Raw genomic sequence first — 27,834 nt, 5'->3', positions numbered from 1 at the left:
TTCTCCACGAGTCTTACACGTCTAAACTTTGAGCAGTTCTGAGCTAAACCTTTATTATAGGGAGCTGCTTGTTCAAAATACAGACTGTTGGACCTACTCAAGATCTCCCAAACCAGAATGTCCAGGGGTGGCCCTGGAAGTCTGTAGTAACTGTACCAGCACCCCCTGCCCCAGCCCTACTCCTAGCCTGAGTAATCTGTGCAGGCAGCTGGCCATCTGCTACCATATGACATTTAGGAACCACTAATCTGTAAAACCCCCCATTTCACAGATGAGGAAATTGGGATTCAGATCATTGAATCCCCTATCTTTCCCCACAGCAATCCCCCTGCCCCCCCCCCCCAAAAGATTCCAAATGTGGCAAACAAAAATGGAATGAAGAGGCTAGAGAAGTAGTTCCATGTTTGCCTCTTGGACATCTCCCAAACAACTAAAAATCCATCCCTTAGAGCAAGCACTCTTAATCAGGGGAGGCCATCAACTTGGATGTAAATAAAATTACTCCTTTATTTTCACTAGACTGACATTTAGTATTTTCTTCAATTATGAATGTAGGCATCAACCCACAGCAGAAAAAATCTTTAGTGTCACCAGTAGAAATCACAGATATTTACATTTTCAAATCGCATTACAGTTGTTGCAGACACTTTGAAATACCATTTACACTCACCAGTACTTTGAAATTACAGGCATTTTGGACCTGCCTGCCACTGGGTCTTGTGATTTAATGCATTATTAAAGAAGCACATACATTAAAATACTTTGGTAACTGTATTTCAGTATAATTGATATTCTTTGTGATCCACTGTATTTTATTGTATGCACTTGAAAATATTCTTCTGGAAAGGGAACCATGAGACCAAAGGGATCCATGGGGCACCGAATGTTCAAGAAGCTGTGCTTTAGGGATGACCGGTTCTGAAGACAGTGTCTTGCCCTCCACCCCCACCCCCGCATCCCCAAACCAGCGTTTCCCAAACCTCCCAGGCAGTAAGATTCACTGGAGGGACTTATTATTCCGAGTGGGGCCTGAGAATCATTTTGTTTAACAAGAGCCTCAGGTGATTTGGGGAATGCTGTCTTCTAATCAGTAAATTTGGGAAATGCTGCCTCAGGCTGTGTCTGTTGGAAATCAATAGCCAATTTCAGTACCTGAAGACGCTGCCTTGCTTACTCCCACCTTCTGTATCGCCAAAGGGAGTTACTTATATTCATTAGCAAGTGAGAGTAACACCACCTGGCCACTGCACAATTCTGGAGTGAGTTATTCATTAGAATTTAGGAGAAAGGTAGAATCATGTCTCTACAGAGCCTTAAATCGATCAGATTTTGGTTTTGCTTTTTTTTTTTCTCCTTCAATTTCCAAGCTCACCTTACCTTTTATGTTCTCCCCACACTTTGTCCTTAATGTCCCCATGAGCACTTTTCACATTGTATCCTAGTTATTTCCTGTGTGTCTCCCTCATGGGCCCTCAGCTCACCCCCGGACCCATTCATACGTGACTCCCCCGAACATGTGCACACTACGGTCTGAGGCCCTGGGGGCAAACACAGGCTCCACTCACTTGAATATGCTCACCGGAGCGAAGTATCAGACACTCAGTTGCTATCGGCTGTGTGGTGGATGGATGGGCCAGGACCAGCTCTTCTCCCACCCAGGTGGTAGAACGGGGTGGACCTGTAGACCTCCCAGAAGGTGTGCGCCAAGGTGCTAACCTGTGAGAGGCAAAATACAGTAATCGTTAATATTCAGGGTTTGTAACGCCAGCTGCTTTTACTAGCTATGCGTCCTTAGGCAAATCACTTGGCCATTCTCAGTCTCCACTTCTTTACCTTTAACCTGGAAATAATATTTACCTCATTGAGTTGCTATGAGATTCACGTGTGAGAGTTACTTAACCATGTGCTTGGTCCTTTGCAGCTCTATTGATTGCTTATTAGTATTTACTTGGTGTGGAGGACTCCAGTAAAGAAAAAAAAAAGGATTTCCATTACATAGCCCACCAGTTAGAGATTCTTTTTCAGGAGTAAGCTCCAGGAAAGGCTAAGTGATGGTACCTTAGTGGGAGTTACTTCAATCAGCTGATCAGACTTTTTTTTTCCTTTTGACACTTAGTTGAGATCAAGGAGAATGGGAAATTTGATGGTAGAAGTGGGGACAGGAAAAGAGGAAAGTAGGGGCGACTGGGTGGCTCAGTCGGTGAAGCGTCCGACTTCAGCTCAGGTCATGATCTCACAGTTTGTGAGTTCGAGCCCTGCGTCGGGCTCTGTGCTGACAGCTCAGAGCCTGGAGGCTACTTCAGATTCTGTGTCTCCCTCTCTTTGCCCCTCCCCCGCTTGCCCTCTGTCTCTCTCTCTCTCTCTCTCTCAAAAAAAAAAATAAAAAATAAAATAAATAAAGATTTGAAAAAAAGAGAGAGGAAACCAGAACAGGGTAGCACAGGGGAAGCCAGGGGAGACCTTGAGGGCTTTGGCCTCCAGGGGCTAAAGAAGCAGGGTACCAAAAATCCTGCCAGGTGTGTGCTTTCACTACCCCCATATAGCAGGGCAGGCAATGACCTCCATCCCAATGCCCTGTCTGCCTCTGCTAGCTGTGCCACCCTGGGGGAAGTGCTGACCCTCTCCCAGCTTTCGTCCCTTTCTCTGTGGTAAAAACAGTAGCAGTCTCTCATAGGATTACAAGTGGCAATAGAGGCCATGTATGTAGAGTGCTTTGCAGAATCAAGACTTAGTAAGCATTCAAGAAATGTTAGCTATTTGTACTAATACAGGTTATGTCAGAGACCACTGACTCTTTCAGAATAGTCCCTGCTCCTACAGAATTAAGGAACAGTAATTCAATTTCCTATCAAGTAAGCATACCATTTGTCCCCCAAAAGCTTTAAGGGCACATACAGTAAAGAACAAATTCAGTTTTCAGAATCTAAAGCTTCAAAGGTATAGACATTCCCAGAATGGGTCATGTTGGTCAGTGACTCGTGCAGAGTAAGTTCTCAATAAATGTTAGATTGTATTAACAATGTTAGGATCTCATAATGATCTCTAGTCATTTTATTTAAGAATGCCTTGCTCCTCAGTTATCACATAAGTTCTTCAAGGACAAGGCCTGAAGTACATTTTTAAGACCTCTTAAAACACAAAGCAAATCCTCCTTCTACGAACTAAGGGGCCTCACAACTACTTGCTTCATGAATGAATGAATGAACAAATGAACGAATACCCAGCAAGCACTGGAGTTTGCTATTATTCTAACTATCCTCTCTCACCTACATTTTCACCCCCAACTCACAGACACAGGCATTCACAATTTTGCAAAACAAAAAGTAGGCTTTACCCAATTTAAGACATAAATTGCATAATAGACTTATGTTAAAATGAGACTTAGTATACAAAATTCAACTTCTGCAAGAAGCTTTTACAGTATACAACCATCCAGTGTACTGAGAAAACCATCCTTTATTCTCCTGGCTCCCTTAAATCATTGTGTTATTATGACTATACAGCTCCCTTTTGATGAGTTTCTCATTCTCAGAATTCCTATAAATTCATATTAGGCCTTACTTATATAGGGCCAAATGGCTGAACTATAAGAAAGTAAATCCACAACCTAATGAACAAAAATAACGACTTCATCACTAGTTTGAACTTTTCATTGTTGCTTTTAAACAAAATATCCTTGGTGAAGGCTTCTCAAAATAGAGTCTGGAGAAGACCAAATACAGGGCTAACATCGGGTGCTGAAAAGAAATAAATCTAAGGGGAAAGAAGTGATTAGGGAAGAGAGACTTTCACAACCTTTCTTTAGTGGAATAAATCAGAAATGAACAGTAAAGTGACTTGGCCACATAACATGAATCTTGGATGAGAAAAACTAACCAGAGGAACAACACCATCTTCACACACTCTCATTTGGACAATACCTGTTTTTTCCCTTGAGAAGCTACTTCAGAGGTTAGTGTACCTGTTTTTCAATCCCCTTTCTCTTAGAGAGCCACTGGGCCTGCCCAGAAGGGATATCATGAGCACCCAGCTACAGCCAGGGGCACAAAGCTTCACAGGTTTCCCCTTGAGAAGCATGGTCCCCAAAGGCAGAGGCACAAATGCCTCAGGGCCCAAGAATGGAGTTTATGGGCACTGTGAAAGTAACAGTCTCCCTGAACATGTCTGGTTTGATTCGCTTATGTAAAAAGTTTTAAAATAAAATAGAAATGTGCTAGGATACCAATTAAAATACCTAAGTTCCTGGCACTCTGTAAGCATGACCAGGAGGAAGCTTGGGAGCTTAGAACACACATGTAAATGCGTGAGGCCAGGACCATCCTCACTGGCGCTGTGAGTCATAGAATCAGCACCCCTTTCTGATGCCCTGGACCCATTGTTCCCCCACCTCCTGGTGACTGAAACCAGGGCATCCAAGCCAGGTACATTGGCACAGACTTACTTCACACAGGTTCTTACAGATATTGTTCTAGAATGCTTCCAAGCTTTAAAACCAGAAGCCAGACAGATTTTTCATTTTAGAGGTAAGTGTCATGAAAAACGTGTTCCCAGCCTGTTTCCTGGGTACATGGTAAGCTCTCCACTGTGAGGAGGGCTTCAGAAAGGCAGTCTTGGCACAATGCACACATCTGGCTATCACCCAAGCTCTTCTCACTACCAGCTGGGCATCTATGGGCATACCACTTAACCACGAGGAGCTTTAGTTGCCTCCTGAGTTTGAACTAGATCAGTAATTCTCAAATCTTGGTGTATTTGGAGGGAGTGGGGGAGAGGGCCAGAGGGAGTATTTAAAAATGAAAATTCATGGGGGTGCCTGGGTGGCTCAGTCGGTTGAGTGTCCGACTTCGGCTCAGGTCATGATCTCACGGTTCGTGGGTTCGAGCCCCGCATCAGGCTCTGTGCTGACCGCTTGCTCACAGCCTGGAGCCTGTTTCAGATTCTGTGTCTCCCTCTCTCTCCGCCCCTCCCCCACTCATGCTCTGTCTCCATCTCAAAAATAAACATTAAAAAAAATTTTTTTAAATGAAAATTCATGGGCTCCAGATTCAGAGATTCTGACTCGGTAGACCTAAGGAAGGGTTCAGAAATCTGTATCTTTAAGAAGCACCCCACTGTGGACCACACTTTCAGAAACACTGGACTAATTCCAGCACTAATTTTCTAACATTCTGTGAATCTGTCCTTTCTTGGGTGACCGATCATCTTGAGCAGCCTGGAACTCCTCAGTGTCTGACTCCCCTTGGCAACAATGGTACCAGCCAGAGGGAGGGCATGTCAGCACGTGCAGGCTAGCCTAGGGAAGGCAACAGACTTGACTGGGTTGTCGGGGGAAACACTAACATCCTTGTCTCTGATGCTCAGGTAACAGGTGGAGTCTGGACTTTCAGCCGAATTTGCTGTGATGTTTTCGTCACCCTGGATGTCATGATGTGTACAGCCAGCATCCTGAACCTCTGCGCCATCAGCATCGACAGGTAGAGCTTGGATTCCCCTTCTACCAGGTCTAGACTGCCAGGTGGTGTGGGAAACCAGCCTGGGAAAGCTGCTTCTGCTATATTTGAGGCCCAGGCTTTGCACTTGAGGACACTGGGGTCACTGTCAAGTAGAACTTACCACTTAGGACATCTCTCTCGTTTTCTTTTAAACTAATGTTTGCAGAAGAGAAGAAACCCCTATGGCAGGAGAAAAATAATTATCCTATAGCCTTCCTAGCCTTTCCTTCTTCCTAGACCCCTAAAGAGGATTCTGGTTTTGCCTTCCCACCATCCTCTCGGGTTTTTGTGATTTCTAATTGGGAGAAAAGGGAGAGCAGGACACAGACAAAAAAGGTGAGCTGACAAGACTTTGGAGGAAAAATTTCCCATTACTATGTTGTTTGTTTTTGATGAAGAGGTAGGAGAAAGAGGCAAAGAGAGAGGAGAGAGAAATGCTTGGGAGTATTTGCAAGGAGGGAGAGAAGAGAGAAGTGTATGGGGAGAAAGGCGATTTTAGGCATTATGGCTACGATCTATTTATTTCCTTCGTGGAGTTTAAGGAAAACAAGGAAACAGTGATGTTTTTAGAATTGCTTTCTGGTTGGTGGAGTGGATTTCTGTGATTGTGAGTCACCTCGGTGCATGTCCCACCTAAGCAGCCTCGCTTTCCCTACCAAAGAGTGCCCAGCCCTGGCCCTAGGAGCCTCTGTTCCTCACTTCTCCTCTCCTTTTGTTTCCTCTCCTCTTTCCCTTTTCCCCTGCCTGGGCCTTGGACTTGCTCATCGCTCTCATGAACATCTCCAGGCCCACAGGGGGCCCTGGGGAAAGGAGCTTGCTCTCCAGCCCACAGCCTCTGTTGCCACGCAAGAGCCTCCAACCTTCCCTTCTCTGAGTCCCCTCCCACCTCCCTCCTCTTCCATCCTTTCTCCCTCCTATACTCTTTCTCCCAGCAAAACCATCCACTCACTCCCAAACAAACTCTGCCAATCACTGAGAATCTACCATACTGGACTAAGGTTTTGACGTGCACTAACTCACTTCATCTTCACAACTCAGCTGCTATTATTATCTTCATTTCCGGGCTTCTGAATGGAATTAAGGAATTTGCCTAAAGTCACACCCCTAGTACAGAGCAGTGCCAGCATTTGAATTCATGTCTGACTCCAAGTTCATAATCTTAGGCTTTGTGCTAAGCCTCCTCAAATCGCCAGCTACACCCCTAATACTTCCCCTGAGTTTCAAACCGCATTACCACCTAGATACCTCACTGGCTCCTTCAAGGCAACACGTTAAAAGCCAAACCATCAAAGAACCAAAACCATCTTAATTTGATCGTCCCTTATTGGCAACATCATTGCCTTACAATCTCAGTTTTGTTCGACTCCTCTCTCTTCTTCATCTCCCACATCTAAGCACTCAAGGCTTACAGACTCCATTTTTGCCATTTTCCCCCCAATTTGCCCCTATCTTTCCTTTCTTACTATGCCTGCTTATTTTAGGTTCCTATGACCTCTCCCCCAGTCTTTTGCCACAGCCTCCTGACTGGTCCTGCACACCACTCTCAGAATTACTCTCCCCAGAAGTAAAGTCCAAACATCCATTACCCTACTCACAACCCTTCAGCGTCTCCTTGGCCTGTGGAATAAATGTTAAAACTACCTTCACAGCCTAGGATTCAAAGTTTTCTACAATATGGCCTCCATCTATCTTTTCAATTTCATCACTTTCTGGGTTGCCCTGCCTGAGTTCCTCTCTTGCTTCAAGGTCTACCACACTTGTCAATTTCTACAAACTTGATTCAGTTACCCCTGAACTCTCATACCGCTTTTACTGTAACTACGCTAGAGGATCTAAAGCAGGTCCTTCTCATTTCCCTGTGTTGGACATTTGCATCACCCAGGGTTGTGCCCTCCCTATCAACACCCTAAACTCCCTTTCACGGGCTGAAATGGGAGTCTTGAACAGTGACCGAAGAATGGATGTGAAAACCCCTCCCTGTAGTGATACTGCAGGCCAACCAGTCAACTGGATAGTCTTTTGACTTTATCCTTTGATTGGCTATCCACCTGAGAAGGAAAATTAAAGAACATGTCCATACAGCTGGATCTCCCACCACTAAAGAATGTATTTCAAAATCAAGGGAGATAGTTGTATAATTCTATAAATATACCCCAAAACATTGAATGGTACACATTGAATTATGTGGCATGTGACTTATATCTTGATAAAGCTGTTTTAAAATGAAGGGATAGTTGGGGATTTTATAATATTTTTAGGTCTCTGAGAACAGAACTCTTCTAAGTCTTTTGTGTGATTTCTGGCCATTTAGTACCTAAATATATAATTTACATAAGTAGCAGGCTGCATCTAGTTTGCTATATCATCACCTCCACTTCCCCAAACTCTTATACTAGTCCTAGTTCCTTATCACTGTGAGTCTCCCTGCTGCGTCTATTACAGACCTTGAACAAAGAATATTAAACCAAACTGAGCGGTCTTTGTCTGAGGGTAGCCAACGCTTATAGCACAAATGTGTACCTTCAGGAAGAACATGAGAGAGTGGGTGAAGAGCAGAGCAGGGAGCTTCTTAGAAGAGGCTCTGGGGCAGTCCCCTCCTTGCCTCTTGGCTCCTGACCCTACTCTCCACCCTCTTAAGAGTGTGCCTACACACTCCATCCACACACATTCACAAGCATGGGGCTGGCAGGTGAGGTTGTGCAGGTTGTGCCCTGCACAAGCATTTGGGAACTGAATTCAACCAGTGTTTCTTTGCAAATCTTGAGTCGGCCAGGAGAGGGGGCCTTTTCCTAGCCTGCACAAGAGCACCATTGCACTGGCAGCAGCCACGCTTGACAGACACTTCTACTTTTCACCACTTTCACAACCAAAAGGATAAACCTTGAATTGGCTCTGTCCCATAGGGGACAACTCCCAGAAGGTGTTGCCCTCACTACCTGAAATCTGAGGAACAAGTCATGCCTTAGACTGCAACAGAGAAGGATGCTTTCTTCTTGGCTGGTACATCTACATGAACCAATCCTCACCAAATCTCAAGATGGAGGCTCCTCTCTATTCCAGGAATGAAAACAGGCCTTAGAAAAGCTGTCTCCATCATCCTTCATGGCAGTGTGCAGTACACAGCATTAAATTCTGTTCATGTGATGCCAAATCACTGGTCAATTCATTAAAAATGCAGTCATTCATGCAGACCTTTGGTCTTCACACAATGCTAGTCACCAGTCTGACAAACTTGACCGAATGGATTCAGCATTTTTTGGCCATGAAGCCCTGCTATGTAATAACAGGGTAGTAAGAGATAGGAAAGAAAAGGAAATGATAAAAAGGGGTTTTGAAAGCAAGTAATACTATTGTCATTAGATTCTCAGGCATAGCCCTGGATGCTTGGATTAATGCTGCCTTTTCTTCTTTAAAAAGCACAAACCCCTACTTCCCCCCCCCCCGCCCCCCACCACCCCTCCTTGGCTCCTTGCCTCCCCAGGGAACCAGCCCCCTCCCACAGCATCCTGGGTCAGAACTGACTCTGGGAGAGGGCTGAGAAAGTGTCAGAGGAGGAGGACATGTTCTGAGTGGTGAGAATTAGAGTCCTCCGCTAGGGGCCCAGGAATAATGCAACCAAATTCATTCACCAGGGAGTTCTTTAAGTGGCTCTCAAATGGCACCCATCACACAAGCAAGCCTCCGCGTCTTTGCAGCAAGCACAATAGGTACCAGATGAGTCACAGGCACCTTGGATTTTTAGTTTGCATCTAAATAAGTACTTTATATTTGCAAAGGGCTTTCCAGTCATTTGCAAAAAGCTTTCTCCTTCAACAATTTCAGGAGGGGAGTCCACAGAACTAAAGATTTATTGAGCCCCCTGTCTGACCAAATAAAAGGTGGTGAAAAGCAGCCCTCACAGAGCTCTGGGGCTCATTAAACCCAGGCAGGGAGTTAGACTCAGGCCCTCCCACCCAGACCAGTCTCTTTCCTCCCCCACTCTGCACGCCAGCTTCCTGAGGAGGCACCTTCATCAGTGCCCCCCACACATACCTCCTGCCTTAGGACGGGGCTTCAGGTGGAGTTCACATTCTGCCAGGATCCTGAGAGCTTCAGCAGAGTGAGGAGCCTACAAAGCCCAGTCACAGAACTGGGAGTCAGAAGGGGCATCGTAGTTTAACTCCTTTGTGCAGAAATGTTACATGCTTGTAGGGGCTCCCGCAGCCTCTTCGGTCTGGGACTAGAACTGGGGCCTCCTGACTCCCCCCCCAGTACTCTATTATAATGAGCCACCCTTCACTGGTGGAAGTAGGGATGGGACATCAAGAGCAAAGCTTCTGGCCATGCTGCCTCTGGCAGCCCACTGCAACTTGGAGTAAAAGAGGCATATTTCCTATGTCTTCAGTGCCCTGGCTGCTCCGTGCTAATCTCAAATAGCTACCACTTATGCAGAATGTACTGTGTGCCACGCTAAAAGCTTTTCATTATTGCTAACCGTCACAACACCCCAGCGAGACAGGTGTATTATCCCCACTTTACAAGTGAACAGTCTGAGGCTAGACTGTGTAGTCTGCTCACACCACACCGCTGGTAGGTGCAGGAGTAAGGATCCAGTCACACGCTTTCTTCTATAGCACACTGCCCTGCGCAGAGGCACCTAGCCACACTCTGGGCCCCTCAGCTCCGGGGTCCCACTGCCTGGCTACAAATCCTGGCCCTACCACCTAATAGCAATGTGGCCACCGGCCAGTCAGTTACCCTCTCTGGGCCTCTGTTCCCTTATCTGTTTAGTGGAGATCATAGTAACACAGTTATTACAAGAATCAAATGAGTTACTATTTGTAAAGCACTTCAAACAGTTGCCTAGCACATAGAAAGTGTTATATATATTTGTTTGATAAATAATGTTCCCTTTAATGTTCCCAGGAACAAGGGGAAGATACCCGTAAACTCATCCATATGAATAATCACAGATCCTTTGGGCTAGCACAATACTATGACAATAATAATAATAATAATAATAATAATAATAATGGGGCTTTTTAAATGTTGAATAGGTACCAGGCATTGTGCTAAAAGACTTCACAGAGATAATCTTATTTAGTGTTCATAACCGCCCTATCGGGCTGAATCATTATCCCCAATGTACACATAAGGGAATTGTATCTCGGAGAAGCCAAATTCTGGCCCATGGCCACACAATTAAGTGGAAGAACTGGGATTCAGACGCTTATCAGTCTGTTTCCGACCGCCACGGACTTAACCACCTTACACACTGCCAGTGCTCCAGCCACGCCGGAAAGAGCCCGGTGAGCTAGGCGCTCAAACAGGAGGAGGCGAGGAAGCGAGGTGGCGCGCAGAGTCGCTCTGGAACAGCTCGGTGAGCGCAGCGGCCGCACTTAGAGACAGCCCCGGCCCGCCAACTGCTCGCGTCTACGTCCAGCCCTGCCCTCGCTGCCGGCGGTCGCCTGCGGCCGATTCGGGAGGAGACCAGCTGTGGAGCAGCCTACCCGGGTGGGAATTCTGGGCCGCCGCAGGCCTCCGAGAACTTGCAGAGCCGAGCCTTCCCCGCCCCCCTGCCTCCCCACGGGGTCCGGAACGCCACCAGGTGAGCGGTGAACTTCTCACCCTGCCGCGCTGGCAGTTCTCGCTGCATTATGGTGCCCTCCGATGGCTAGTTCCGGAACAGCACCTTTGTCTCGGTCACCCGCAACAGGCTTCCTGGCGGAAAACCCTGCAGGCGAATTTGGGGGCCTCGTTTATTCCAGAAGTTTAATCATGTTTAAAAAATAATACCAAAAAAAAAAAAAAAAGTAACATAACAGTGGTAAATGTAGCGTCGTCTCTCACTTCTTAACCATTACAAGAATTTCTGACGGAAATTTTCCTTGGTGCAGACTTCAAACTTGTCTAATTGTAAGACACGCTTGTTCAAAATGCACATTTAGGGTGTCTGGGTGACCCAGTCGGTTAAGCCTTGGACTCTTGATCTTAGCTCAGGTCTTGATCTCAGGGTCGTGAGTTCAAGCCCCGGATGGGCCCCATGATAGGTAGGGGTGCATTTAAAAATGCACATTTCTGGGTTCCACTCTGGAAGTACTTAATTAAATTAGCCTGTGGCCTGGGAATCTGTATTTTAACAGGAGCGCTGCCCCACCGCACCCCTGCCCGTAATTAATAGAATCAAACTAATTGGGGAAAATTCTGGGAATCCCACGTGCTCTCGAATAGAATGCCGCCTTTCCTGAGGAAGCCCTTTTCCCCACAAGGCCTCAGAGACTTGACAGTGCCCTTGAGAGGAAGTGAGGCACACCAGAGAGACACTGGCCTCAGCGGTGGGAGACCTGGCTCTTCCACGACCAGCTGTGGGACCTTGGGTTCATCAGGTAACCTCTCTATGTCTCTGATTCCTCCTCTAGAAAATGGAGCCAGCATTCCCCACACTTCTTGAATTAACAGGAGCTTCCAAGGAGTTGCTGAACATTGAAGCATACCTAGGAAAATGCTCAGCGGCATGCCTGGAGCCAGCTCCTAATAGCTGGCAAGAGCTGAAAGGGCAACATTTTAAGAATTTCTGAACCAGTTAGTAAACCTTTGGTGTGGCTTGAAATGGGCAAAGGTGGGAGTACTTCTACCATGGAACTTGACAAATGGTACAAATTAGGGCTGTTTCCACCTGGAGAGCCAGGCTCTTTTTTATCAAAAGACATTATGTAAATAGAAGGCCCCCGGACCAACTGCTGGTCTAGAGAGGAGGAAGTTGGTCACACCTCTCCTACCCAGCTCCCAACAGCTGTTTTCAAGGCTCAGTCTTTCTTCCAAGGTGCCTCAGGGATCACTGCTGAGGGCCAGACATATTTGACTCAAAGCCCCAGCCCACTGCCCTGAGTCCAAAGCCCTGAGGAGAGCGAGAAGCCTAGAGGAACACGAGGTACTACAGGCCTGCTCCCTGATCGCCAAGTTAGGGATTCCAGGCAGGATTTATAATGTCTGTGCATCAGAAGAGGGGAACTGAGTTCCCACAGGCCTCCCTTGGGGTTGGTGGTGGGATCTTAATTTGAACTTATTAAATAAGGACCTCTATTTCTCCTTCTTGAGAAAGGAACCACTTCTGTCACATATCATGGTACCAAGGCCAAGTCCTGCAGAGTCTGCCTCCATCTCAGCCCTCAGAGCTGACTCTCAAGCTGCTCTTGTGGGAATGCAAATGTAACACATGAACTCCAAGGCCAGGTGCACCAGGGGCTGATGATTTAGGCAGGCTGGCACAGAGAGGAGGAGCTTATGTGCCCCACCCCCTCCCGCCCAGGGGCTGTTCTCCCCTTCCTTGAGACACACAAGGGAGCTAAGGAGGATCCTACCCTGAATCTGGCCTCTATGTTCCCTGGACACTGAGAGGACAAAGAAAACTTAAGCCTCTATGGACACAGAAATGCACACTGGATTCCTTGAGCCTGACTAGAATTAGAATTGTCCTTTCATGTGGAAGGCCTTCAGAATCCACAAGGCAATCAATCAACAGCTTCTTCCTACTTGCTTTGTGCAAGGACCTATGAGGAATACCAAGGCTATAAAATGATTTGGCCATCAAGTAACAAATCATTTGGGAGCTATCTCTCTCCAACCCCGAGGCAGGCAGTTGTCTGGTCTCATTAGTGAACTTGCCCAATCCCTTTTAAGGCTGATTAAGCCAGGCCCACCCAGGATAATCTCTCTTTTGAATAACTCAGTCTATTGATTAGTAATCCAATCACAGCAGTGACATCATGTCCTATTCTCAAGTTCAGTCTACATTCAACTTTGGGGATTGTACAGGGCAGAAATTCTGCCTTTCTCAGTTTCCAGCTGGGGGGTCAGGGATGGGGAGGACATGATTAAATTTCCTTTTAGAACCTGGCAGCAGAGACCTGCAGGAGGCTGTGGCTATCACAGAAAGCAGCTGGTAGGAAAGAGATGCATGGATAAATGGGGAAGACATCATAGTAAGCAAACATATAAGACCGACTATGTTTCTGCTAAGTAGCTGGAAATGTGTGAGAGGAGTTGCCACAGAAAAGATGATGTCCAATAACACAAAGAACTGTGTATTAACCATGCAACAGCCTTTGCTGTAGACTGAATGTCTATGTCTCCCCCAAATTCGTATGTTGTAATCCTAACCTCCAAAGTGATGGTATTAGGAAATGAGGCCTTTGGTGATGATTAGGTCATGAGGGTAAAGCCCTCAGAAATGAGATTAATGCCATTAGAAAAGAGACCCCAGATCACTCCTTTGCCCCTTCAGCCACGTGAGGACACAGTGAAAAAATAGCCATCAATGAACAAGGAAATGGGCTCTCACCAGACAATGAATCTGCCAGTGCCTTGATCTCGGACTTCTCAGCCTTCTGACCTGTGAAAAATAAATGTTTGTTGTTTAAGCCACTCAGTCTATGCTATTTTTGTTATGGCAGCCTGAATGGACTAAGAGAGCATGAAAACTGGATTTTGAAATAAGCCTTCACTAGATATTACTCATCTCTATTTTTTTAAAATGTCTGCCACTTGAAATAGTTGTCACTATGAGGGTCGGAATTTATATTAGGATACAAGCAGGGGTGAACAGCCTCTTTGGGCACAGTTCTAACATTACCTGAAAAACTGTGGGAGAAAGTAAAGGCACGCAGACCAGTACCCAGAGTCTAGGGTTAGGGTACATGAATACAAGGCTCAGGTATGCTGGTCCTCAACCGCCACTGGCAAACAAGCTTTCCAGCCACCCAGTCTGTTGCTTTACTCACTTTTTTCTTCTTTCTCCCTTTCCCTGCTCAGTGGATTCATCTCTGTTATCTCAGCCTTTCTGCATTTTTACTCAAATAACCTTTCTCTCTTCCTCCAACCAAACTGTTTCTCTCCTGCCACATGTATCACCCAAATTAGTTCTCTACGAGCCTCTATCAACTTGTCTTTTGAACAATTCCCCCATCCCTTCTCATCATGTTTATCCTCTCTCCCCTTCTGTTCACAGGTACACTGCAGTGGTCATGCCAGTCCACTACCAACATGGCACAGGACAGAGCTCCTGTCGGCGTGTGGCCCTCATGATTACAGCCGTGTGGGTACTAGCCTTTGCCGTGTCTTGCCCTCTCCTCTTTGGCTTCAACACCACAGGTAAACATGATGGTCCCTCTTACAACACCCATGCGATTCACAGCACGCCTGAGTGCCTATCAGTGGTACTTAGCCTGGAAATTTCTGACCCTGATCAGCATACTTTGTAATCAAATAAGGATACCATAGGCTGCAATGTTTTGGATTTTGATTGAAGCATAAAGCAAAATCTCATCACTTATTGGCACATGGAGTTCTGCCCGAGTTAGTGAAAACTCTAGCATATCCTTATTTTGAAAGAAATGATATTGTATTCATTTGAAGCAATGTGGCAGTTAACAAATTAAGCTATTTAGTAATTCAGGTGAAGTTTGCTAATGAAAAAATGACAATTCATAATGGGCTTACAATGCAAAATAATGCTATAAAAGCCCTTAAACAGGATCTATATTTCTAATTTTTTACTGAATAAAAATCATTTCTGGCATTTGAGAGCTAGTATAGATCCCTAAATTATTTGAGAGTATATTCCTATATCTTAATATACAAAAATTCTGGCCATGATGGTTGGCACATGGTACATCTTCTATTGGATGGACAGATGGATGGATGGATGGATGGATGGATGGACGGACTGACGGACATGTGGATTAACAATGTGAATATCTGAGATGTTTGGTTTTTAGACGTAAGACCCTGATCCAAATCTATACCTCATAGGGGTCAGTCTTCTTTCACTGTTCCATGTCCATCTTTCAGCCTCAGGGATTTCATGTGTTGAATGAAAACTATTAGCATATACAGTAAGGTTACAGGTATTGATAATAAACACTGAGTATTTGCTAAAAGAGAACTAATTGAGTCATGTTTTAGTGTTCACCTGGAATTCTTATTTTGTCCATTTGGATTGATTTAAGTCCTACTATCTTCTAAGATCATTAATTTCTGGTATATATGTACAAATCACATAGCTGTGTATTTATATATATACAGATATTATATGTAACACATTGCATATAATTACAGGCAAATCCTAACTTATAAATAGTCATCAAAGAGTCATTTGCTGACCAATAATTTAAAAGTCAAAACAGGGCACCTGGGTGGCTCAGTTGGTTAAGCGTCCAATTCTTGATTTCAGCTCAGATCATGATCTCATGGTTCATAAGCTCAAGCCCCGTATCGGGCTCTATGCTGACAACATGGAGTCTGCTTGAGATTCTCTCTCTCTCTCTCTCTCTCTCTCTCTCTTTCAAAATAAATACGTAAACATTTTTTAAAAATTAAAAAAAAAAATAAAAGTCAAAACACATTTAGGAAAACAGAGGCTCTGGAATTAGAAAAACCTACATTCAAACTTCAATTCTACTATTTACCAGCTGTGTCTCCTTGAACAATCTACTTAACTTTTCTAAGTTTTCATATTGATAAATTTGGGATACACTGAAGCATAAACTTGAGCAAATTGAAATATATAGACTGAGTCTATATACTCAGTCAGAAAGTTACCAGCATTTATTTGTATATATGGCCTCTTGCAAATAAACCTAGTAACTTCATTACTAAAATTGCATGCCGTGTTTGAACTCTTTAGAATACATATATGACATATTAATGTATGTATCACACATCTTTACTTACTGCTCTTCAGGGCTGTAATAAAACCATGTATATCTTTGTATGTGATTCAGGAGATTTTTCAAAGCAAATTTCAGCTCTATATAATGTTCACTTTCATCACTGACCTTAGACTCTGACACTACATGTGATATAATTCCACTCTCCTTCCTTCATAGAGCTTTTCTTTTTATGATTAAGTCAAGAATAAATTGGAATAACATACATAGACCTGCCAAACACACACTGCATGCTCAAGGTCAGGCTTCCTTCTCTGCTTCATTAAAGGTTAAGCAGCTGAATCATCCAACAAATATTTGCCTAGTTAACTCAAGGTGTTCCTAAAATACGATGTTACTATCATGTTTGCTTTACTCTTTACCATTAGTTACTTTGTTGTTTTCACTGAATGACACTTTATACACACAAACATGGTTGTGGACACACACTTACTCCCCAAAGCAACATTCCCTAACCCAACTCTAAGAGGCTGCCTGACATTAAAATACTATTTTTGAGGGGCGCCTGGGTGGCTCAGTTGGTTAAGCATCCGACTTCGGCTCAGGTCATGATCTTGCAGTTTGTGGGTTCAAGCCCCACGTGGGGTTCTGTGCTGACAGCTCAGAGCCTGGATCCTGCTTCGGATTCTCTATCTGCCTCTCCCCTGCTCATGCTCTGTCTCTCTCCGTCTCTCAAGAATAAATAAATGTTAAGAAAAAAATTAATAAATAAAATAAAATGCTATTTTTGATGAGTGTTAAATGTGCTTTTTGGGTTAGTCTGATAACTAAACCACCCTCTATAACCTACTTTCTATACAAAAATACATTATTCTAAGTTGGAATTTGTAGTATGGGATCTCACAACCACTGCTAGACCAAGGCACTGCTTGCCCCTGGCCAGCAACAAATCTCCACCACCATTCACTCGGGTGAGTGGTTCCTCTTACTCATTCATGGGGGTTGGCGGGGGCTGTTTTACTCACTCCCACAGATACACACACCCTAGTAACAGTTAAAACAGTCTCAAGCTCTGACGTTAGACAGAGTTCCCAGTTAATGACTACATCTAAAGTGCAGAAGAATGATGAGCTAATTGCTGTTGTTGTCACCAGTGAGATCATTATTATTCCAGAAACAAAATTCAGAAAAATCTTTCCAAAAGGATTTTCAAATATAGAATTAAGAAGGCAGAAAATGCCCATGACTTAACACGTACACTCTCACTTCCGTCTCATCTCTTTCAATCTCTCTCTCACTTTTTTTTAAGTACATGATTTATTCTATTGCAAAATTTTTTTTTAAGTTTCTTTTTTAATTTATTTTTGTTTTAGTAATCTCTATACCCAACGTGGGGCTCAAACTCACCAACCCAAGATCAGGAGTCACATGCCCTTCTGACTGATCCAGCCAGGCGCCCTGCTCTCTCTTACTTTTAAGTTTATTAATAAGACGATAGTCAGCCCTCCACTTATTCATGTATCACATCCAAGCTTCAGGTTCATTGTAAGGGCCCAATGGATATGAGCTAATGCTATTGTTGTTATTATTGTGTATTAGAAAAGGTTTCTATACCTCAAAATTTAACTATGCACCTGCTTCAAAGAAAATCTAAGCACTAGTAGTTCTGCTGGTGGACATAGAGACCAGTCACCTCATCCTAGAGCACAGTTCAGGGAATTAGTGAGCAGAACTCAAAGGGAGGAAGCCCAGCCGTCCTTCTCTGCCTCAGCCTGACCTTCACAGTACAGTTTCATTATTGTGATGGATGTGGGTTCCTCTAGCACCTCTTCCATCTATAAGGAAGTTCCCAAGTTCATTCGAAAGCCCAATATAAATGACTCCTCTCGGCCATTTTTTCTACTCACCCTGTGAAAAGTAGAGGAGAAAAGGGCAGGATACTGCCAATGACACCTGATATTGGAAGTGGATGGATTTTCACTAAGAAGTGCAACACAAAAGAACTTTCTGGCAAAGCTATTTTTTTAATGTTTATTTATTTTTGAAAGAGAGAGACGGAACATGAGTGAGAGAGGGGCAGAGAGAGAGGGAGACACAGAATCTGAAGCAGGCTCTAGGCTCCGAGCTGTCAGCACAGAGCCTGATGCTAGGCTCAAGCCCACGAACTGTGAAATCATGACCTGAGCTGTAGTCCGATGCTCAACTGACTGAGCCACCCAGGTGCCCCTGGCAGAGCTCTTTTTAATGAAATAGGCTGCTATTTGAGATTGTGAATTGTCAGACAACACAAGGCAGAAAAAAGTTGAACATCGGTTTCTTCCATCTTGGAGTTGTCCTCATTGTATGAGAAAAGAGCAACATACATTTCTGGATAAGAAATAAGGCAGGATCTTGGGTTGCAGAGAGTCCCAAGGTTGGGGGTCCTGGCTCACTAGAGTTGCCCCAGCTCCCCACCGAGGCCCAGTAGTCTAGCTGAAATTCCCATCATTGACAGCAGTGGAGCAGAGAGTGGTGGCTCTAGAGGAAACTCTAAAAATCTCTGAATGGGCAGCACAATCCCTTCATTTCACAGATAAAAATAGTGGTCTTAAATTTCCTTTGAAACAAGGAAATGGAGGACTGCTATCTAGATTTGAGCAGCAGAACACCTCATCTGGCTTTCAGAACATGGGAGCTGGTGGGATCCCAGTTGAGAAACCCAAAACTAAAAGAATAATAGACTCATCCTAAATTCAGATGCATCAGGCTCTTCTGTCTTTGGAAACAAGCTGAAGACAAAGCCTTCAATTAGCTTTAAGTTTATGAACCTGTCAAGGCAACCTGCTTCCAGCCCTGCCCTTCACACCTCTGTGGGACTCAGGTTTCCAGGCTAGCTCACAAAAGCCTCTTTGACCACTTAGTAGGGCTACTTAGTGTTTTTATCACCCAGCATGGTGCCTAGAACATAGTAGGTGCTCCATATACTCTTGTTGAAATAGGAAGTTGGTGAGTGCTTATCATCCTTTCCTCCTTAAATGTTGAAATTATTTGGGTAAATATCATCAATCACATTATGAGGCTTTCCCCTCTATGCTCCAGCCAATGACTGCTTCTGTGCTCCTGCAAAATGCTCATTTGTCTGCTTTGCTCATATATTCATCATTCTTGGACTCACCCAATAGTTATTGTACCAACAGCACAGTACTATTTCAATGAAATAATTGAGACAAAGCACCTCATCTCCTGGGGGAGAGGACTCACTGTCCTCACCACCTCATTTGGGACTCAGCAGAGAGAAGCTTCCAGAATTGCTGCCCCACTGACAAGACATACACTCAGGCCAGACCCAATGGGAGTTGGGGCAGGGCCCCACTCACTGCTCACCATAGTGTCACTCTGCCCACTGACAGGCTTCACAGGACTTCAAGCATGGAGAAATTGTGGGAGAGGTCTCAAAGCCTAATCTAGGGACGGGCAGCAGTTTACCCAGATAGGAGAGAAAGGACAGGATGACAGTGCAGGCTCAGTGATGGTATACTGAGGGTCTTCAGGGGTCAGTGATTCTGAAATAGCTCTGTGTTTTCTCTTTGCTCTTTCTCATGCATATGCTTTCAATATTTTTAATGGGGAAATAAGTTCTTGCCCATGGTAAAACATAAGGTGTGAGGGAATATATATACACATACATATATGTAGGTCTCCCTTCTACCCTAGATTGGTAGCTGCCCTGTGACCCTCCCTAGAAGCAAACACTAGTAATCTTAAAGACAATGCTTAAAACAAGTATGTAGACACACACATGTGTGGAAGCCCTGCTTCCCAAAGCTCTGTGTGGATTAGATGGTGGAGACGCCACACAAGATATGAGGCCATATTGTACACTCCCCACTGATGTCTCCTACTTGGCAAACTGCTTTGCTTTCTCCTTTTCTCTCACTCACAGGAGACCCCACCGTCTGCTCCATCTCCAACCCTGATTTTGTCATCTACTCTTCAGTGGTGTCCTTCTACCTGCCCTTTGGAGTGACGGTCCTTGTCTATGCCAGGATCTATGTGGTGTTGAGACAGAGGAGACGGAAACGGATCCTCACTCGACAGAACAGTCAGTGCATCAGTGTCAGACCTAGCTTCCCACAACAAGTAAGCACCCTGGAGGGACAGAGGAGAAACAGTCCCCAGCCTGGTGGCCTCCAGCCTTGTGTCCAGCAGGACATGCTTTTGCCATACTGCCCCTCAGGAGACACACATCTGACGCCCACCTTCTAATCTGCTGGGATTAGCTATGCTTTAGAGTAGGAAATTAAATCAAAAAGTGCACTGCTAGTCTTCCTTGGAGCTCAAATTGCTTGGCAATATTATAGGATGGTTTCTGGACTTCTCCTTTCCGTCAAAGTTTTTCGTTGCTCCCAAATGGCCAGAAGTTCAAATGTCACACAGGATTCGCAGTCTTAGTGTGCAGTTGTCCCACGCACCACTGGTAGGTCCCCAGGACTGACTTTTTAGCAGACATCTTATTCTAAGAATCACTGGGGTCCACGGAAACCTCTTTTCCTTACTAGATCTGCCCCTGTGTCAAGATGCTGTCCAGCTTGTGAAATGGAAAACTGATGATGTGTTTTATGGGGCCTTTCAAGGCCCTGAAAAGGAGAGCTACCTCAGCACTGATCTTCCACTTGCTTGAGCTATAAAGCCTACTTATCCCAGTGTCTGGCATAAGATGTACTCGAAGCATAAATGGATGGATACCAGTCACTTGCAATATGCTAAAGAAGGGGTAGCAGGAATATTATACGGCCTCTGCCTTCATGGAGTTTAGAATCCAGACAAGCAAATAAAGCACAGCTCCCTCCACTCAAAGTCAACTAACAGCCCCAAACTGGATGCGATGTTTATGAACTGAGATGAAGACAATTAAGCACCAAAATATAAGTGCTGTGGAGGTTATGAGAAAATAGAGGTCAATATGCTTAGGAAAGGGCTTCATAAACAGAGTAAGAACTGAATTTGATCTTGAAGGCAGGTCCAATTTGGATGTTTAGATTAACCTATAATGACCTGAGTGAGAGTCAGTCTCTCAAAGTTGAAATTCCAAGACTTGGGTAGAACAAGAATATTGGTCCCCATGAAATAAGAGGTAAGGACCTGAGACTGAGGATAGGAACATATTATATTTCAAACATTGGCATCTATATGGCTCAACCATGTAGAACTTAACCTACAGCTTTTTCTCCTTCAACCTACCCTAGTCTTCCTGTCTGAGGCTGCACCCCATTCGGCAGTTTTCAATAAGGGACAGATTTCCATCAGATGCCACGGGGAAAATGGTAAGTAAGCCATGGCTTTGATTATAGGAGAAGAATAGGATACATTTTCTCAAGATGCTGACTTGACTTGCTTCTACCTCCACCCCAGAATGGACTGGCCCCAATCCCTTACTTGTTAATAAATATGAGATCCTGATTTGAGCTCCAGAATAGGAATCTCCAAATGATATTCAGAAAGCATATCACTATGGAGATAGATCCCAATGACTAGAGCCACTGACTCTTGGTGTGGTGTGAGGATGTCATCCAGAGTCACCTGCCTAGAGGGAACAGGGTATCAATGAAGCATACATGGGCAGAGCGAAAAAAGCAGAGAAGAGATGCTAATGTGAGACTTTCAAGTGTTCTGTTTCCCACTGTATATGGGGGAAAACCAAGACAATTTTGTGGTCACCCTTATCCTTGTCCTTTTACTTCAATCCAGCCCTGCCTTCCCAAGTAAGCTGAGCACAGAATGGAGCTGTTAAATAGAAGATCAATATTCCTCTCCCTGAACTCCAAGTAAACATTAGGAATAAAATTTCAAAACCTCATAATGATGAAGGTCTGAGCTTTGTCCGATCTCTGTATAGTTAATTAACCACTTTTTACACATGCCTGGTATAGCAGATAGAGATTCTTGCTGTAAATAAATTTTTTTTTAATTTTTTTTTAACGTTTATTTATTTTTGAGACAGAGAGAGACAGAGCATGAACGGGGGAGGGTCAGAGAGAGAGGGAGACACAGAATCTGAAACAGGCTCCAGGCTCTGAGCCATCAGCACAGAGCCTGACGCGGGGCTCGAACTCACATACCATGAGATCGTGACCTGAGCCGAAGTTGGATGCTTAACCGACTGAGCCACCCAGGTGCCCCTGTAAATAATTTTTTAAAAATAGGTAAGAATTTTAAAGTTGCCTATAGCAGATCTAAGGTCTGAGGAGACTCTAAGGCCAAAAGGAAGAAAGAGAGAATGGAGAGCCAAGAGGCTGGCATTGCCAGGAGTATGGAGAAACAGGTCCTGTCCTACCACCTGGGAGTGGAGGGCTCTGTCAGCCAGACCCAGAGGAATCCAGTGTTTCTTCATGCCAGTCATGACGGTAGTGATGAGCATTTGCAGAGAGCTGAAAAATACACTCACCAATATATATGCTTGAAAGGATCACTTTGCTTCTTCAGGACTGAGTTTCCACATCTGTAAAATAGAGACAAATTATACTAGATCAATGTTCTCAAACCTGAGATTTCACAAGAATACTCAAGAATTTGTCCCCAGTCCTTTAGTTTCAGAAGTAATGCATTTGAAGTTAAATATTGTCACTTTTAGATTACTAGATGCCAGCACAATCATAATATTGGTTATAAATGGCCATTCAGATAAAAACACAATATGCCTAGGGCACCTGGGTGGCTCAGTCAGTTGAGCATCAGACTCTTGATTTCGACTCAGGTCAGGATCCCAGGGTCATGGAATTGAGCCCTGGGTTGGGCCCCATGCTGAGCGTGGAGTCTACTTAAGATTCTCTCTCTCTCTCTCCCCCTCTGCCCTTCTCCCCCACTTGTGCTCTCTCTATATATATATAAAATAAATTTTAAAAATTAAAAAAACACAATATGTTTATGTGAATTATTTTAAAACCCCATCAAAAATTTTAAAATTATATTATACTAGAATCCCTATGAACACCTCTATGGAGCAGAGTTTTAAAAATACTGTATCATATTAAAGGCCTATTGCATTCATTCATTCAGCAATGTTTCTGAGTGTGTACAGTGCACTAGCACTGTGATTCCTTGAACTAAGGAGAAAGTAGTGAGCATTCTTGGTTGCTAACACTGACTAACATACAGAAAAAGGAATTTACTAGAAGGATACCAAAGTAGCTCAGACAATGAAGAATAACTTCAGATGATGCTGTTCCTGCCTAAGGAAGAATCTGGTTGGAAGACCTAGGACACTGGACACTGACTGCCACAGTATGCTAGACATATTCTTTTCTAAATGTTTTTATTTATATTTGAGAGAGAGAGAGACAGCACGAGTGGGGAGGGGCAGAGAGAGATGGAGACACAGAATCTGAAGCAGGCTCCAAGCTCTGAGCTGTCAGCACAGAGCCTGATGTGGGGCTCGAACTCATGAACCATGAGATCATGACCTGAGCCAGTCGGACGCTTAACCGACTGAGCCACCCAGGTGCCCCAACTGCTAGACATATTCTAAAGTCTCCCTGCTTCACAAGCTCCAATTCAAGGTCTTAGGTACAATTCTCTAATTTGCTGGGCTTGGTTTATGTGCCAGAGTTCTAGATGACCAGTGAGGATGTGGGGAGAGTAAACATATGGCTTTTATGGCTTCAATAATGGGAGCTGAGGGGTCCTGCCTACTACTCAAGATTGACAGAGTCTGATTCTTCAAGCATAGAAAGAAGTTCAGATGTTGAACACATACATCCCCGCCAAATACCAGAAATATCCAAATAGCTGCAGTTTTTTACTCTCAGGTTCTACTCATCCTAAACCTTTTTTTTCCCCAATTTCTTTTCTGTTTTACAAATGAGGCTCAGAGGTATTTAATTAACTTGCCCAAGGATATATCTGATAAGTAGGAAAGCTGAGATGAAAATCCTGGGTTTGTTTTTCTTTCTTTCTTTCTTTCTTTCTTTCTTTCTTCCTTCCTTTCTTTCTTTCTTTCTACTTTTTATTGTGGAAAATTTCAAAAATAAAAAAGTAGAAAGACAAATATAACAAATCCTTCAGTAGCCATCAGCCAGCTTCAACAATTATCAACTCATGGCCAGTCTTATTTCATCTACACTCCCACCTATACTCATCCATGCCTAATGGATTCTTACAAAGCAAATCCCAAGTATCATAACATTTAAGCCAAAAATATTTCTGTAAGACTCTCTAAGGGATACAGACTATTTTATAAACATGTAACCACAAGATATCACACTAAGAAAATCAATAACTCCTTAATATCAAATCAATAACTCCTTAATATCATTAAATATCCAATCAGTGTTCACATTACCCCAATTGTTTTGTAAATTTTTTGTAGTTGGTTTATTTGAATCAAAATTCAAATAAGACCCATACTTTGCAACTGGTAAATGTTACTGTTGTTTTTGTCGCAATTTATTTGTTGGAGAAAAAGAAAACTGAGTCATTTATCTTACAGACTTCCCCACATTCCAGATTTTATGATTTACATCTTAGTAGCGTCATTTAATGTGTTCCTCTGTATATCCAGGTCATTCTAGCTCAAAAAGGCCAGGCTATAACCCTATACGACCCTCCTAAGGGGATTATTGTGATTCTCAAATGTTCTATATCTGATGGGTGTTTTTTAGTTGTAAAGTCAGAAGCAGATTTCACATACCGTAACTTTTCGTGATCCCACTACTTTCAGATGTAGGTTTCACAACATGATGGTTTCCTCTAACTTTTTTGCATCCTCTTTCCTTTTCAGGAACATTCAGAAGGTAAACAGTGTCCCCAGGAGTCTCAGGACCCTCTCTTGTCCCACCTGCAGCCACTATCCCCTGGCCGGGCACACCTGGAGCTGAAGCGCTACTACAGCATCTGCCAAGATACTGCCTTGGGGCAACCAGGCTTCCAAGAAGCAGGAGGAGAGTTGAAAAGGGAGGGGAGGACTCAGAACTCCCTCAGCCCCACCATGGCACCCAAGCTCAGCTTAGAGGTTCGAAAACTCAGTAATGGCAGGTTGTCGACATCTCTAAAGTTGGGGCCCTTGCAATCCCGCGGAGTGCCACTTCGGGAGAAAAAGGCAACCCAGATGTTGGCCATTGTGCTTGGTGAGTTTGGGTCATGTTGCATTGAGTTGCGTTGGATTTAGTCGGGTTAGGTTGAGTTGGTGGAGCTGACCCGGGGTACTAAGGAACCGCATTTGTCAGAAATTGGAAATTCAATAGCTGTAATATTTATAAATGTTTGCAATACAACTGAGGAGGGGTTATGTATAAATGTTAACTCCAGTGAAAATTCAAAAGACCTAGGCTGAAATTTACGAAACATGAAATTTAACAAGTGGCCTAGTTGAGCTCCATTTAGCTATTGGGTTTGTTGCCTATCACGTGGAGATGTAATGGACAAATCAAATAATAAAGAAGATAACAATTCAATAAAAATTTCTGGCACATATTGGATATTTTATAAATGCTTACTTGTATTCTAAATTAAGTGAAAAAAATAGGGATGCAAAAAAATTCAGTCATATGGTGCAATAACATCTAGATTATTTTAAATACAGAGAAAAAAATACGAAAATTAATTTACCAAGATGTCAAAAGTGATTGTCTTTGAGTGGTGGATGGTTATTTTCCTTCTTTCACATTTCTGTATTTATCAAGTTTCCTGTTATGAATAAAATCAGGGTTAGTCATTATAGGAGAAAAATAGAGGATTTATTTAAATTAAGAAAAAAATCAATAAGTCACAGGTACCATATAGAGTTAGTGAGGGCAATTTATTCTGTTCATTGTCACTGACAAACCTCACTTTTTCATATCTTAGGGACTTTGTGAGAACATCTAGATGTAATCTCAACAGCAGGAACTGTCAGTCATGTCTTTAAGGTCTTCTTCCCTATCAGTGCCTAGGATCAGGTCTCACACAGCTAGACATTAAATAAACATTTGAATTGAATTGAGAAGTAGAAAAGACTGGTAAAGAGCTACCTAAATAGCAAACTAGAAAACTGATTTAGGAACAAAGGCCTGAGATGAATCAAAGATGTAAGCATGTAGTTTTCTCACCACCCCCGCCAAAAAAGTGGCTAATCACACCTACTTCATAGGGTTGGTATACAAATAAACGGGTATGTAAAATTCCAGCATAGCCGCTGGCAGATAACAAACAACCATGAGTCATTTTCATTGTTATAACAGAAAGAGTAAGCAAACCCCTTACCCAATTTCTCTCTTCCTTTGTAACCCAGGGACCTTCATTGTCTGCTGGCTGCCCTTCTTTTTGACCCACGTTCTCAATACCCACTGCCAAGTCTGCCATGTGTCCCCAGAGCTTTACAGCGCCACCACGTGGCTGGGCTACGTGAACAGTGCCCTCAACCCTGTGATCTATACCACCTTCAATGTTGAGTTCCGTAAAGCTTTCCTCAAGATCCTGTCTTGCTGAAGGAGAGGAGAACATACTCGCTGTGCCCACCTTTAGCTACCAGGCCACTGGGCAACTGGCCAGGGCCTGCTGAGAAAGACTGTGCTGTGTTCTCTGGCATGGGGTAGGAAGATTCCTGGAGCCAGGACATCCCTGAGTAGCAGGTGTAACCAACTGCTTCTTCCTAAACAGAATGTTCTACCTCCCCAGCTAAAACTCTGACTTCATCCTGTAAATCTTCAAGTGCTTGGGAGGTCCCTGAATGATAAGCAATAATTCAGAGAGAAGCTGATAAAACGTGACTCGACTCTACACACACACACACACACACACACACACCAAATTGTCATCCGAGGCATGATTCATCACAGTGAAGGAAAAATGAACAGATCTCATAACTGTCAACTCGCCAGGGGTCCTTGAAATCTCAGCCAGTAAACCATCTTGCAAAACAGCCAGTCTCTCTTCCTTCGAGCCTATAATTAAACTATCAGGCTGACCCTGTACTTTTGTGGGCCAACACCCTTTTGGTCATTCCTTTGGTTCATTGTATCCTGAACTATAAGGACAAGCCAGTGCTTCTACCTCTCTGTAGAATCTGGCTGCATTTGGTGAGGAAAATTCCTCGCCCTGAGGAAGACATTGTCCCACATTGGGACATGGGCTTCCTTTCAAACCTTGTTACCCCTGTATTGTAGGTCTAGCTAAGAAGACCCTTTGACTCCATTCCCATAATCCCAGAGACTCAACCTCAGAGTAATTCAGGATGAGGTTGTTAAGTGGAAAAGGAATGATGGCTCCCACTGTAGTATCACTTTAAACCATGCAGTTCATAACATGCCTCAGATATGCTTTTCATAATGCTATAAACTTTTTATTCCCAGGCATCTTCATCTCCTGCTTAACAGAGACCCAATACTTTCAGACCCTAAACCCAGTAAGTCCCAAGTGTCTACAAAGTGCCGGTCACCTCCCAGGCTCTGGATATATGACAATGAATAAAACAGCTCCTGCCCTCAAGGATCCCACCACCTGCTCCTATGTTTGTTCATTTGTGAGCATGGAAGAGACTCCCCTAGACTGCTAGTAGACCTCAGAACGAGGGCACCAGGCATGTAGCTGTCCAAAGACAGCACAGGGACAGTCTTTATAAAGGCCTAGTGCAGAATCTGAACGTGACCACTCCAACAACTGAAATTAAAGGCATTATAAAAATAATGTGTCGATGTCATTCAAAATTGCATTTAGAAGGAACTTGAATATTCTCACCACTACCT

At 43.8% G+C, this 27,834-nt stretch overlaps 1 protein-coding gene across 2 annotated transcripts in view; it reads left to right on the top strand.

Annotated features, from left to right (window-relative positions):
- Positions 1-26,578, top strand: part of DRD3 (dopamine receptor D3) — a 33,142-nt gene extending 6,564 nt beyond the window's left edge. Inside the window, exons 2-7 of one of the 2 annotated variants that reach the window (XM_042956037.1) lie at positions 5,362-5,474; positions 14,479-14,621; positions 20,061-20,257; positions 24,957-25,092; positions 25,192-25,239; positions 26,382-26,578. In XM_042956037.1, the coding sequence (XP_042811971.1) occupies positions 5,362-5,474; positions 14,479-14,621; positions 20,061-20,257; positions 24,957-25,092; positions 25,192-25,239; positions 26,382-26,578 (834 nt within the window). Of the gene's footprint in view, positions 1-5,361; positions 5,475-14,478; positions 14,622-20,060; positions 20,258-24,956; positions 25,240-26,381 lie in introns of both variants that reach the window. The other variant, XM_042956036.1, reaches the window with a different exon arrangement.
- Positions 26,579-27,834: the final 1,256 nt, after the last annotated feature.

The sequence above is a fragment of the Panthera leo genome, chromosome C2, assembly GCF_018350215.1.
Source record: "Panthera leo isolate Ple1 chromosome C2, P.leo_Ple1_pat1.1, whole genome shotgun sequence".
NCBI lineage: Eukaryota > Metazoa > Chordata > Mammalia > Carnivora > Felidae > Panthera > Panthera leo.
Note: the sequence above shows the minus strand (reverse complement) of the source record. Positions and strands in the feature narration are given on the sequence as shown.